Genomic DNA, 14,418 nt, shown 5'->3' on the forward strand with positions numbered 1-14,418 from the left:
AATGTCTTTTAAGTTCTCTTGATCTACAGGCTCCCCAGCTGTGATATTTCCCTTTATTTGCTAGAGATTGTGTTTGCTAGAAAAACTCGAGAGTTTTTTTTAAAGATAGAGTGAGAGAGGAGAGAGAGAGAGAGAGAATTTTTTTAATATTTATTTTTTAGTTATCTGCGGACACAACATCTTTGTTTGTATGTGGTGCTGAGGATCGAACCCGGGCCGCACGCATGCCAGGCGAGCGTGCTACCGCTTGAGCCACATCCCCAGCCCCATAGAGAGAGTTTTTTTTTTTTTTAATTTTTATTATTGGTTGTTCGAAACATTACATAGTTCTTGACATATCATATTTCATACATTTGATTCAAGTGGGTTATGAACTCCCATTTTTACCCCGTATACAGATTGCAGAATCACATCAGTTACACATCCACTGTTTTACATATTGCCATACTAGTGTCTGATGTGTTCTGCTGCCTTTCCTAGAGTTTTATTTCTTTCTCTCTCTCTCTCTCTCTCTCTCTCTCTCTCTCTCTCTCTCTCTCTCTTTATTTTTATTTTTTGGTTCAAGGGATTTAACTCAGGGGTACTCAACCACTTAGCCAACACTCCTAGCCCTATTTTGTGTTTTATTTAGAGTCAGGGTTTCACTGAGTTGCTCTGTGCCTTGCTTTTGCTGAGGCTGGCTTTGAACTTGAGATCCTTCTGCCTCAGCCTCCCTAGCTGCTGGGATTATAGGCATGCACCAACATGCCCGGCCCTATAGAGTTTCTTACAGTTGAGATTTTGATGGTTACATCCGCATGCTTTCAAATATATATTGGTATTGTAGTGGTGCTCTTCCTCCACCAATGCATCTTAATTAAGCTTCTTCAGAGACCCTCACCATAATTGCTCTTATTAACAGAACATCAATAAAGATTTCTGCAAAAGAGCTCAGTGTAGTTAGAACTTTCTATTTCCTGTTCCTCTGTCTTGCAAAAGCTAAGTTTAACTGTGGACTTGATGATGTTATTCCTGCTTTTGTGGTAAAATGTGTAAACCTCTGACTGTTCTAAAAAACAAGACAAAAAGCACTTTCTGAGAACTCAAAGAAAAAAATTAATTTTATGTAGAATCCAGCAAAAATGTGAATCTCCAATCCCACACCCACCTCTGGGTGTAAAGTTCAAAGAATTTCTAGGCTCCTAGTCTGGAGAGCGTTAGGCAATAGCCCCTCTGGACCCTGCAGCCAATAAACCTGCTTCCTGCTAATTCCTCAGGTGCCAGCCTCAGCTGACCTACATCAGTGTCTCACCTGAACTTCCTGCAAATTAGCACAGTCAGATTCACTTCATGATTATGGCAAGACCACTTCATAAGGTTGATTGTTTCTCTTTATTTACCAATTTTGAAAATAATGAACTGTTTTCTTTGCATTGTCCACACGTGAAAAATGAAGTTTTATCTTTGGGGTTAGGAGATATGCGTTATAGTGAACTCAAGGTTTAAAAAGAATCATATGCTTTGTAATTCCTCTTTTAAAAGTATATATTTTTTTTACTTTTTATGTTTTTACCAGGGCATTATAGTCACACATAATAGTGGGGTTCATTTTGACATCCACGTATGCATGTAACATAATTTGCTCCACTTCAATATGTCTCCCTTTCCTCTTCGTCCCTCCCTGGTCTCCTTCCTCTACTCTACTGGTCTTCCCTCTAGTTATCTATTTTTTTTATTGGTGCATTAAAATTATACATAAAAGTGGAATTCATTGTGATACATTCATATGTGCACATAATTTGGTTAATTTCATTCTGAAGTTCCTTCCCTTTTCCATCCTTCCTCCCTCCCCATCATACACCTTCCTTTTCTTCACTGTTCACCCTTCTGTTTTCATTTGGTCCCCCTTTATTATTCCTTATTTCTCTCTAGCTTCCACAAATGAGAGAAAACATTCAACTTTTGACTTTCTGAGTCTGGTTTATTTCACTTAGCGTGATGTTTTCCAGTTCTGTCCATTTATTAGTAAATAACATAATTGCCTTCTTCTTTATAGCTGAGTAAAATTCAATTATGTAGATATACCATGTTTTCTTTATACATTTGTCTGTTAATAGGCTTCTAGGCATGACTTGGCTATTGTGAATTGTAATTCTTATTCTTATTAAGTTTCAAATACTTCCCCTCTGCAGTCAGTGAGCATCTCTTCATGGTAGCTCTTGAGTCTTTGTGACACTACCTTAGTCTGTCTTTCTGGTGTAAGAAGATCTTACAGATTTCACTGTGAGCATTTCTTTATCCAGACATGACATTAGATTTTTTTTTCTAAAAGGTTCCAATTAAGGGTAGATCAAGGAGAATGGTTTTAAAATATCACAATCTAAGTCATGGTCATATTCATTGCTACTGGGTTGGTTTTTTAAGAAGACTACTTAAAGAGAAATTGTGTGGTTCTTATTTTTCTTTAAAAAAAAAAGAGATATGACTCAAGTAGTAGTGCACTTGCCTGGTGTGCGTGAGGCACTGGGTTCGATCCTCAGCACCACATAAAAATAAAATAAAGATATTGTGTCCACTTAAAGCTAAAAAATAAATAAGAGAGAATTCTATGTGCTTGTGTGTTTGATCCACTTCTTCCCTCAATAGATTAATGACCACATACTCTATATGCTATTCTCTGCATGGCTCCTCCTCCCCGTATAGTATATATTGAAGATCACTTCAGAAGTAATGTATAGAAATTTCCTCATTCCTTTTTACAGATGCCCTATGTTTCATCATGTGGGTGTATCATAGCTTATTCTTCACATCCCCAGTTGATAGACATTTTGGTTTGTTAGAATCTTTTCCTATTATTATTACAATCATTTAATTTATTGCTTCATATGTGTTTCTTTCTTTCTTTCTTTCTTTCTTTCTTTCTTTCTTTCTTTCTTTCTTTCTTTCTTTCTTTCTTTCTTTCTTTCTTTCTTTCCTATAATATCTTTGTAATAGACCTCTAGAAAAGTGATTTCAGGTTCAGAAGGTAAACGGTAATTTTGTTAGAATTTGACAAATTCCCCTCTGTAGGTTAGTACTATTTTACAAGCCCAGCAGCAGAGTATGCATATGCCTGTTGGACCACATTCTTACCTATCTTTGTGGTCTTTTTCTTTGCAAATCTGATAGATGAGACATGCTACATAATTATAGTTTTAGTTTGAATTTCTCTTGTGTCTAACATTGAGCGTATCTTCTCTTCATGTGCTTAATGTAATTTTTCAATTTTTACCTATAAAGTTACTCAAGCACTCTCTAAATTAATTCTTTCCTACCCTTTGGATTTTAAGTCATATGGTGGTTTTTCCTACTCTCAGGTTATAGAAAAGTTGCCCATTTTTTCTTCTAGAACTTAGGTTATTTCTTTTTTCAGGTGATTCTCTGATCCACTTGGAATTTATCCTGGTATATAGAGTGAGAAAGGGCTTCATTTTTATCTTTTTCATATGTTTAGTTATCTTGAAACCATTTACTGAAAAGTCCATCTTTTCCCTACTAATTTAAGATGTAACATTCACTGTGTACTAAATTGCCATGTGCAGCTTTTAGGTGGTTTATTGAAACTATTCTGGCGATCACAGGTCAGGATGAAAAGGTAAAATTTGGTAGGTAAGAGAATTGTACTGATTTTTGAACCTTGAAAGATAGTTTCTTAGAGGACTTTTGATATGTAAGATTTATCTGAAATTTGTCTGTAAAAGTGTATCATGCATTTTTTTTTTATTGGTCGTTCATAACATTACATAGTTCTTAATACATCGTATTACACAGTTTGATTCACGTGGATTATGAACTCCCCCTTTTACCCCATATACAAATTGCTGTATCATATCAGTTTCCCTTCCATTACTTGACATATTGCCTTTCTAGTGTCTGATGTATTCTGCTGTCTGTCCTATTCTCTACTATCCCCCCTCCCCTCCCCTCCCCTCCCCTCCCCTCCCCTTTTCTTTCTCTACCCCTTCTACTGTAAATCATTTCTTCCATTTGTATTATCTTGTCTTGCCCCTCCTTTCCTCTTATATGACATTTTGTATAACCCTGAGGATCGCCTTCCATTTCCATGCAATTTCCCTTCTCACTCCCTTTCCCTCCCACCTCTCATCCCTGTTTAATGTAAGTCTTCTTCTCAAGCTCTTCGTCCCTACCCTGTCCTTGTTTACTCCCCTTATATCAAAGGAGTCATTTGGTATTTGTTTTTTAAAGATTGGCTAGCTTCACTTAGCATAATCTGCTCTAATGCCATCCATTTTCCTCCAAATTCTATGATTTTGTCATTTTTTAATGCAGAATAATACTCCATAGTATATAAATGCCACATTTTTTTTATCCATTCATCTATTGAAGGGCATCTAGGCTGGTTCCACAGTCTTGCTATCGTGAATTGAGCTGCTATGAACATCGATGTAGCAGTGTCCCTGTAGCATGCTCTTGTTAGGGCTTTAGGGAATAGACCGAGAAGGGGAATAGCTGGGTCGAATGGTGGTTCCATTCCCAGCTTTCCGAGAAATCTCCATACTGCTTTCCAAATTGGCTGCACCAATTTGCAGTCCCACCAGCAATGAACAAGAGTGCCCTTTTCCCCACATCCTCTCCAGCACTTATTGTTGTTTGACTTCCTAATGGCTGCCAGTCTTACTGGAGTGAGATGGTATCTTAGGGTAGTTTTGATTTGCATTTCTCTGACTGCTAGCGATGGTGAGCATTTTTTCATGTACTTGTTGATTGATTGTATGTCCTCCTCTGATAAGTGTCTGTTCAGGTCCTTGGCCCATTTATTGATTGGGTTATTTGTTATCTTATTGTCTAATTTTTTGAGTTCTTTGTATATTCTGGTTATTAGGGCTCTATCTGAAGTGTGAGGAGTAAAGATTTGTTCCCAGGATGTAGGCTCCCTGTTTATCTCTCTTATTGTTTCTTTTGCTGAGAAAAAACTTTTTAGTTTGAGTAAGTCCCATTTGTTGATTCTATTTGTTAACTCTAGCGCTATGGGTGTCCTATTGAGGAATTTGGAGCCCGACCCCACAGCATGTAGGTCGTAGCCAACTTTTTCTTCTATCAGATGCCATGTCTCTGATTTAATATCAAGCTCCTTGATCCATTTTGAGTTAACTTTTGTGCACGGCGAGAGATAGGGATTCAGATTCATTTTGGTGCAAATGGATTTCCAGTTTTCCCAGCACCATTTGTTGAAGATGCTATCTTTCCTCCATTGCATGCTTTTAGCCCCTTTATCAAAAATAAGATAGTTGTAGTTTTGTGGATTGGTTACTGTGTCCTCAATTCTGTACCATTGGTCCACCCGCCTGTTTTGGTACCAGTACCATGCTGTTTTTGTTACTATTGCTCTGTAGTATAGTTTGAAGTCTGGTATCGCTATACCGCCTGATTCACACTTCCTGCTTAGTATTGTTTTTGCTATTCTGGGTCTTTTATTATTCCATATGAATTTCATGATTCTTTTATCGATTTCTACAAGATATGCTGTTGGGATTTTGATTGGCATTGCATTGAACTTATATAGGACTTTTGGTAATATCGCCATTTTGATGATGTTAGTTCTGCCTATCCATGAGCAGGGTATATTTTTCCATCTTCTAAGGTCTTCTTCTATGTCTTTCTTTAGGGTTCTGTAATTTTCATTGTATAAATCTTTCACCTCTTTTGTTAGGTTGATTCCCAAGTATTTTATTTTTTGGGGGGATATTGTGAATGGAGTAGTTGTCCTCATTTCCGTTTCGGAGGATTTGTCGCTGATATACAGGAATGCCTTTGATTTATGCGTGTTGATCTTATATCCTGCCACTTTGCTGAATTCATTTATTAGCTCTAATAGCTTCTTTGTAGACCCTTTTGGGTCTGCTAGGTATAGAATCATATCATCTGCAAATAGTGATAATTTAAGTTCTTCTTTTCCTATTTTTATGCCTTTAATTTCTTTCGTCTGCCTTATTGCTGTGGCCAGTGTTTCGAGGACTATGTTGAACAGAAGTGGTGAGAGAGGGCATCCCTGTCTTGTACCAGATCTTAGAGGGAATTCCTTCAATTTTTCTCCATTCAGAATGATGCTGGCCTGTGGCTTATCATAGATTGCTTTTACAATGTTGAGGTATGATCCAGTTATCCCTAATATTTCTAGAGTTTTGAACATAAAGGGATGCTGTACTTTGTCGAAAGCTTTTTCTGCATCTATCGAGATCATCATATGGTTCTTATTTTTAAGTCTATTGATGTGGTGGATAACATTTATTGATTTCAGTATATTGAACCAACCTTGCATACCAGGGATGAATCCTACTTGATCATGGTGTATAATTTTTTTGATATGTATTTGAATCCGATTCGCCAGAATTTTATTGAGGATTTTTGCATCAAGGTTCATTAGAGATATTGGTCTGTAGTTTTCTTTCTTTGAAGTGTCTTTGTCTGGTTTCGGAATCAGGGTGATGTTGGCCTCGTAGAATGAATTTGGAAGTTCTCCCTCTTTTTCTATTTCCTGAAATAGCTTGAAAAGTATTGGTGTTAGTTCCTCTTTAAAGGTTTTGTAGAACTCTGCTGTATACCCATCCGGTCCTGGGCTTTTCTTAGTTGGTAGTCTTTTGATGGTTTCTTCTATTTCCTCTATTGTTATTGGTCTGTTTAGGTTGTCTATATCCTCCTGGCTCAATCTGGGCAGATCATAAGACTCAAGGAATTTATCTATGCCTTCACTATCTTCTATTTTATTGGAGTATAAGGATTCAAAGTACTTTCTTATTATCTTCTGTATTTCTGAAGTGTCTGTTGTGATATTGCCTTTTTCATCCCGTATGCTAGTAATTTGGGTTCTCTCTCTTCTTCTCTTCGTTAGCATGGCTAAGGGTCTGTCAATTTTATTTATTTTTTCAAAGAACCAGCTTTTAGTTTTGTCAATTTTTTCAATTGTTTCTTTTGTTTCAATTTCATTAATTTCAGCTCTGATTTTAATTATTTCTTGCCTTCTACTTCTTTTGCTGTTGTTTTGCTCTTCTTTTTCTAGGATTTTGAGATGAAGTATGAGATCATTTATTTGTTGGTTTTTTCTTTTTTTGAGGAATGAACTCCAAGCAATGAATTTTCCTCTTAGAACTGCTTTCAATATGTCCCAAAGATTCCGATATGTTGTGTCTGTGTTTTCATTTAACTCTAGGAATTTTTTAATTTCCTCCTTGTTGTCTTCTAATACCCATTGATCACTCAGCAACCTATTGTTCATTCTCCAGGTGATGCTTGATTTTTCCTTTCTTCTTTTATCATTGATTTTCAGTTTCATTCCATTATGATCAGACAAGATGCATGGTATTATCTCTACCTCTTTGTATTGTCTAAGAGTTGCCCTGTGACATAGTATATGGTCTATTTTTGAGAAGGTTCCATGTGCTGCTGAGAAAAAAGTGTAGCAACTTGATGTTGGGTGGTATAGTCTATATATGTCAATTAAGTCTAGGTTGTTAATTGTGTTATTGAGTTCTATAGTTTCCTTATTTAACTTTTGTTTGGAAGATCTGTCCAGTGGTGAGAGAGGTGTGTTGAAGTCTCCCATGATTATTGTATGGTGGTCTATTAGACTCTTGAACTTGAGAAGAGTTTGCTTGATGAACACGGCTGCACCATTATTTGGGGCATATATATTTATGATTGTTATGTCTTGTTGGTGTATGGTTCCCTTGAGCAGTATGAAGTGTCCTTCTTTATCCCTTTTGATTAGCTTTGGCTTGGAATCTATTTTATTAGATATGAGTATGGACACTCCTGCTTGTTTCCGTGGTCCATATGAGTGATATGATTTTTCCCAACCTTTCACCTTCAGTCTATGTACATCTTTTCCTATCAAATGCGTCTCCTGTAGACAGCATATTGTTGGGTCTTGTTTTGTGATCCATTCTACTAGCCTGTGTCTCTTAATTGGTGAGTTTAAGCCATTAACATTTAGGGTTATTATTGAGATATGGTTTGTTCTTCTATCCATATTTGTTTATTGATGTTACTAAACCTGATTTGTTATCCTCTTTGACTACTTTCCCCCCTTTACTGTCCAACCTCCCATTGTTGGTTATCAATGTTATTTTCCATTTCCTCTTCCTGTAATGTTTTGCCAAGGATTTTTTGAAGAGATGGTTTTCTAGCTGCGAATTCTTTTAACTTTTGTTTATCATGGAAGGTTTTAATTTCATCTTCTAACCTGAAGCTTAATTTTGCCGGATACACGATTCTTGGTTGGAATCCATTTTCTTTAAGCGTTTGAAATATGTTATTCCAGGATCTTCTAGCTTTTAGAGTCTGTGTTGAGAGATCAGCTGTTATCCTGATTGGTTTACCCCTAAATGTAATCTGCTTCCTTTCCCTTGTAGCTTTTAAAATTCTCTCCTTATTCTGTATGTTGGACATCTTCATTATAATGTGTCTAGGTGTGGATCTCTTATGATTTTGCACATTCGGCGTCCTGTAGGCTTCTAGGATTTGGGATTCTGTCTCATTCTTCAAGTCTGGGAAGTTTTCTTGTATTATTTCACTGAATAGATTGCTTAATCCTTTGGTTTGGAGCTCTGTGCCTTCCTGTATCCCAATGACTCTTAAGTTTGGTCTTTTGATATTATCCCATAGCTCTTGAATGTGCTGCTCATGGTTTCTTAGTAGACTTGCTGAGCTATCTATGTTCTTTTCAAGTTGAAATACTCTGTCTTCATTGTCTGATGTTCTATCTTCTAAGTGATCCACTCTGCTGGTAGTATTCTCAATTGAGTTTTTAAGTTGGTTTATTGTTTCCTGCATTTCTAGTATTTCTATTTGTTTGTTTTTTATTACCTCTATCTCCCTGTGAAATTGATCTTTTACTTCCTGGATTTGTTTGTCGATGTGATCTTTCATTGTCTGATTTTGCTGTCTCATGTCTTCCTTGAGACTCCAGATCATCTGAAGCATGTATGTCCTGAGCTCTCTATCTGACATTCCATCTGTTGCAGCTATTACCTCTTCTAAAGTTGAGTTGACCTGCATTGCCTGTGGTCCTTTCTTTCCTTGTCGTTTCATACCGCTGGCGTTTCTTTCTGCTTGGTGAAATTGTTGTGTCTTTGATATTTTCCCTCTATTTATTTATATTGCTCTTGTATAGTTGGAAAATCACTCTTGCAGGGCAGGTAGTGGTTGTGATCCTCCTCCAATTAGTGTGAACCATCTACCATGCTGGCAGGCCCTAGGTCTGCTTTGCTGGTCGGTCAAAGGTCCACCTACTCAGCAGGCGCCAGGGGCACCTGTGTCACTCCGTAGGTTGCTGGGCCTAACCTCCCGATGGGTTGCAGGTTCGCCTCGTTTGCAGGCTCTGGGGGAGGGGCCGGTTCCGCCCCTCAGCAGGCTTTGGGCCCGCTCTGCTGTTGTTCACAGTTCCCCGCCTACCTGCAGACACTGGGGGAGGGGATGGGCCTAGCCCTCAGCCGTCCGCCGGACCTGTCCTAGTGGGTCCGGTCCGCGTTCCCCGCAGGCGCATGTATCTGCTGTCACTTGGCTGGTTGCTGGGCCTGACCCGCCCGCCCGTGGCTTGCAGGTTCGCCTCGCTTGCAGGCACTGGGGGAGGGGCCGGTTCCGCCCCTCAGCAGGCCTTGGGCCCGCTCTGCTGTTGTTCACAGTCCCCCGCCTACCTGCAGACACTGGGGGAGGGGACGGGCCTTGCCCTCAGCTGTCCACCGGACCTGTCCTAGTGGGTCCGGTCTGCGTTCCCCGCAGGCGCGTGTATCTGCTGTCTCTTGGCTGGTTGCTGGGCCTGACCCGCCCGCCCGTGGCTTGCAGGTTCGCCTCGCTTGCAGGCACTCTATCATGCATTTGTAACGTAAGTTTTCAGTAAATTCATTCTCTCCCTTTTTCCCCCTAGCACCATGTATGTGTTTGGTGGTTTCAACAGTCTCCTCCTCAGTGACATCCTGGTATTCACCTCGGAACAGTGTGAAGCACACCAGGGTGAAGCTGCTTGTGTGGCAGCAGGACCTGGTGTCCGCTGTGTGTGGGACACAGGGTTGTCTCAGTGCATCTCCTGGGAGCTGGCAACTGAAGAACAAACTGAAAAGTTAAAATCAGAATGTTTTCCCCAAACAAGTGAGCTTTTCCTCTACTTAGAATTTAATTAGAAATCTCATTTGATCAGAATTATGAAGACGCTTAGCATTTGTACACTTCTTATGTTCACCTTATTATCCATACTAGTTTAGTAATAACTTGTGCAAAGCCTTTCTGGGTGTTTGAATATTGGTTTGTAAACATCTTTACATATGTCATGTAGCTCCTAGAAGCTGTCTGTGAATGATAGGGACACAACCTTCTTGGCATGCCATAGGCTTTATCCACCAGCTCCAAGACCTGACTGTAGTTGGTCCAAGGCAGTGCTATCCAATGGAACTTGTTTTGATAATGGAAATATTGCATACATGCCCTGTTCTAGTCTGGTAGCTACTTAGCCACATGGGAATCTCAGACACTGGAAAGGTGGCTAGTATGCCTGAGGAGCTGAATTTTTATTTAACTCCTGGCTACCATATTGGATTGTGGAGGTCTGACATTAAGGATGAGATTAGGAAGGCCAACCTAGAAAAGCCTATTGTAGATAGAGGAGTTGCCATCCTCACCAACTATTTTCTTGCTCTTTTAGTTGGATACAGCAGTGAGAACAAGACAGAGAGTTGCTGAGGATGAACGATGATCCCCACTTCTAGAAGCTCTCCTCATGTTTTCTAAGCTGTTTTCTTCACCTTGTCTGCTTAGCTTCTTGCCCTTTTGTTCTGACATATAGCACAGAACAACAGTGAAGAAATGTGTGAGAAAGTCCTTTCTAAATAAGAAGGATGTCTCTGCAAAATATTTGTTCACATCAGTTAAATATGTTGACTGAATTCCATGGCTAGCAGGATGGGTGTTGCCGTTATTGTGACCATTAAGATGGAGAGAGGCGGCTTTTATTCTCCTGGGATGCTCCAAATTAATCTGTGCAGCAACATAAATTAGTAAGAACACCCAGGCAACCAAGTTCATTGATGGAGAACAGAATTACCAGAACACTGTGGGATTAGTCATTGTCTCCTAAAAAGGATAAAATCAGTGCAACAGTTATTTTTAACCAAATTTTTAAATGTTCAAATTAAATGTGCAAGTGTACATGGGAAATAATGTTGAATTATCTTAGATGATTCAGTATGAGCCCATTTCTTGTCATCTCATGTGAAGTATCAACTCCTTGTTTCACTCCATGCCACAGTCCGGCTGCAGCAAAATAACTGGGGGTGACAAACAACTTGTGTAGATTGATACAGCTGGAGTGGGAGCCATTTATTGTAGGATAGGAGGGGTATTTATACATTCCACACAGCTTATCTTCATTAACATAAACTAGATACAGCAGTCAACCAATAAGGAATCTCCACACTTAATGGCTCGCTGGCGTTACTTCACAAACCACTCCCTCTGGCAAAATGCCAGGCGCCATCTTGACTTGTTTACAGACCCAAACAACTCCACTCTGTGCAGAGGTGGTCGTACTCCTTTGATGATGACAAGAGAAGGAAGAGCAACCTAAGGGGTATACTGCTGGGGCCTTTAAGAGGGTGGGCCATGGACCCTCCCATTTACTCTTTTTTTTTTAAAGTATTTTTTTAGTTGTAGATGGACACAACACCTTTATTTATTTACTTATTTATATTTTTTATGTGGTGCTGAGGATCAAACCCAGTGCCTCACACATGCTAGGCAAGTGCTCTACCACTGAGCTACCACCCCAATGCCCCTCCATTTACACTTTCTGGGTTTCACCATGTGCGGTGTCTAGAGGTGGTTCAGCAGATGAGGCAGCATGGTGGTGCAGCTTCTCTTTTCTGGGGTCAACAGGAAGTGCACCAGGTCTGCAGTCACCCCAGGGTTCTGCAGCTTGCATTGTGGAAATCACATAAATGTGTACAAAATGCAGCATGACTCAGCTCACACTTCCCTTGGGGTCCAGGCACTGCCTGCTGCCTGTGCCCAAAATGAGCTTTGGTGTTTGTAACTGGAGGAATGGATTGGTCTCCTTTGTAACTTTCTTTGGCTCCTGGGCAGTTTCTGATGTTTATTCTATTCTAGTTGGTTTTTCTTAGGAAAAAAATATTCAGATGCCCAGATCTTATTTCCATTCTTAGACTTGTTAAATGAACTTATTTTTGCTTTTTACTTCCTGTTTGATCTTTTTAAGTGAAAAACAGTGTTTCTTCAGATTATCTCAAGTCTTATTTGTTTGTTTGTTTTAGGAGTTACTAAGGATTGAACTCAGGTGCACTTGACTGTTGAGCTATATCCCCAGCCCTATTTTGTATTTTATTTAGAGATAGGGTCTCACCAAGTTGCCTAGTGCCTCACTTTTGCTGAGGCTGGCTTTGAAATCTTGATCCTCCTGTCTCAGCCTCCCAAGACTCTGGGATTACAGACATATGCCACTGTGCCTGGCTCTAAGTCCTGTTTAACCAGAACATCCAAGTACATTTTTCTTCCAGTTTCACACTTTATTTTCTTTCCCAGACATTGTTAGGGTTTTTTTAAAAAATTTTAACCCATTTCAGATTGTGCTTAGTAGAAGCCATCACAGTTGATGTTTCTTCTCTTCCTAGCCCTTGACCATGACAGATGTGACCAGCACACAGATTGTTACAGCTGCACGGCCAACACCAATGACTGCCACTGGTGCAATGACCATTGTGTACCTATTCATCTCAGTTGCATGGAAGACCAGGTCAGGGGTCATCTCTCAAGGATTTCAGAGGATAAAAATATCCTAATTGTGTTTAGGTGTAGGTTGAATATATGGCATATATAATGGCCCATATTGGTTTGTTTTCAATATTTTTTCTTTTATTAATACATTATAATTATACATAATAGTTGGGCTGGATTTTTTTTAATGAGATGTAGATTTGGATTTTGTATTAGATCAGGTTTTCTTTTAGGTAAGGATGCTGAATACATCCTGATTCAAGGGTCTCACTAGCCCTGGGAATTTGTGTGTGGTGATTTAAAAGAAGGTAGGACTGTGGTCTGGGGACTAGTGTCCCTGGGTGTGGCTATGTTGAAGTACCCGATCCTTAGTCTGAGTCTTGTGACAATGAGCTCACTCAATCTGTGTAAGTTCTTGGGAGAAGGTTTGGGCTTCAAGCAGGTGTGTCGTGGTCCATATTGAATTGGGGAATTGATAGGCTTTGCAAATTCTCCTTTTTTTATGTTATATCTTGGCTCAGCATAATTTCGGTGCTCCCCGTAAATGGTTTTAAAAATTTAGGTTACACTAAGACCAAAGAAGATAAGATGACCCAGCCTTTATACTTTGTCAGTTTATTGCTGTTTATAAGCAAACTTTAGACTGTAGGGGGCATTTGAAAAGCAGTGTGTTCCACAGCCCCATTTTACCAATGAGCAATTTGAGGGATGCTGTTTAAAAGAGTAGGCTGCTTCCTTGCCAGTTAAAGGCATTTTCTTGAGCAGAACATTCTACTACAGTGTTTCCACCACAGAGCTGTTCATCTGCATTTTATTTATCTCTTTATTTGAAGTTTGTGTCCTCAATTAGATTTTGTCTTTACAACTATTGGTCACTACTAGGAGTTATCTCTATGAATATGTTCTACTTTGAATATGTTCTACTTTCTAGATTTCCATTTCTACATATGAGAATTGCCCCAAGGATAACCCTAAGTACAGTTGTGTCAAGAAGACCAGCTGTAGGAGCTGTGACCTGGACCAGAAGTGCCAGTGGGATCCCCAGAATCAAGAGTGCATCTCCCTGCCTGGTAAGCCTTGCTAGGCACCTGGGGAATGGGTCCAGAACTTTGTCTGCTCCCTGAATCTTATGCAGACTTGGTTGTAACCTAACAGAAAGGAGGGGCCTATTCTATCAATTCATCCCTATCACCAGTGTTTTGTTTTGTTTTTTTAAAGAGAGAGAGAGAGAGAGAATTTTTAATATTTATTTTTTAGTTTTTGGCGGACACAACATCTTTGTTTGTATGTGGTGCTGAGGATCAAACCCGGGCCGCATACATGCCAGGTGAGCGCGCTACCGCTTGAGCCACATCTCCAGCCCCAGTGTTTTGTTTTTGTTTTTTAAACTAAAATTCAAGTCTTAAGTATACACTCTGACTGTTCTTGACATAAAGTCTAGCATCATCTGCTCCTCTGGAGAATGAAATGATTCTGGGTTCATGTCAGTGAATCTGCTCCTTCCCTTGACACCCACCTGGCTGTGATAACTGAGACTAGAAGTCTGTAGTCTCAGCTGCCAGACTTCTGGGCACTGTATGGAAGAGTGTTACTGAACATGGGGATTTGGTTGTTGGCACCTCTTGAGGGGCTTCTCTGAGCAGAGGGAGAGGCAGATTTCTG

The 14,418-nt window shown here is 39.6% G+C and overlaps 1 protein-coding gene across 1 annotated transcript in view; it reads left to right on the forward strand.

Moving 5' to 3' along the window:
- LOC113197437 (attractin-like) overlaps positions 1–14,418 on the forward strand; it is an 82,720-nt gene that overhangs the window by 39,178 nt on the left and 29,124 nt on the right. The window contains 3 exon segments of the mRNA XM_077800163.1: positions 9,902–10,122; positions 12,654–12,775; positions 13,688–13,826. Of these exon segments, the coding sequence (XP_077656289.1) occupies positions 9,902–10,122; positions 12,654–12,775; positions 13,688–13,826 (482 nt within the window).

The sequence above is a fragment of the Urocitellus parryii genome, chromosome 6 (genome assembly GCF_045843805.1).
Source record: "Urocitellus parryii isolate mUroPar1 chromosome 6, mUroPar1.hap1, whole genome shotgun sequence".
Lineage (NCBI taxonomy): Eukaryota > Metazoa > Chordata > Mammalia > Rodentia > Sciuridae > Urocitellus > Urocitellus parryii.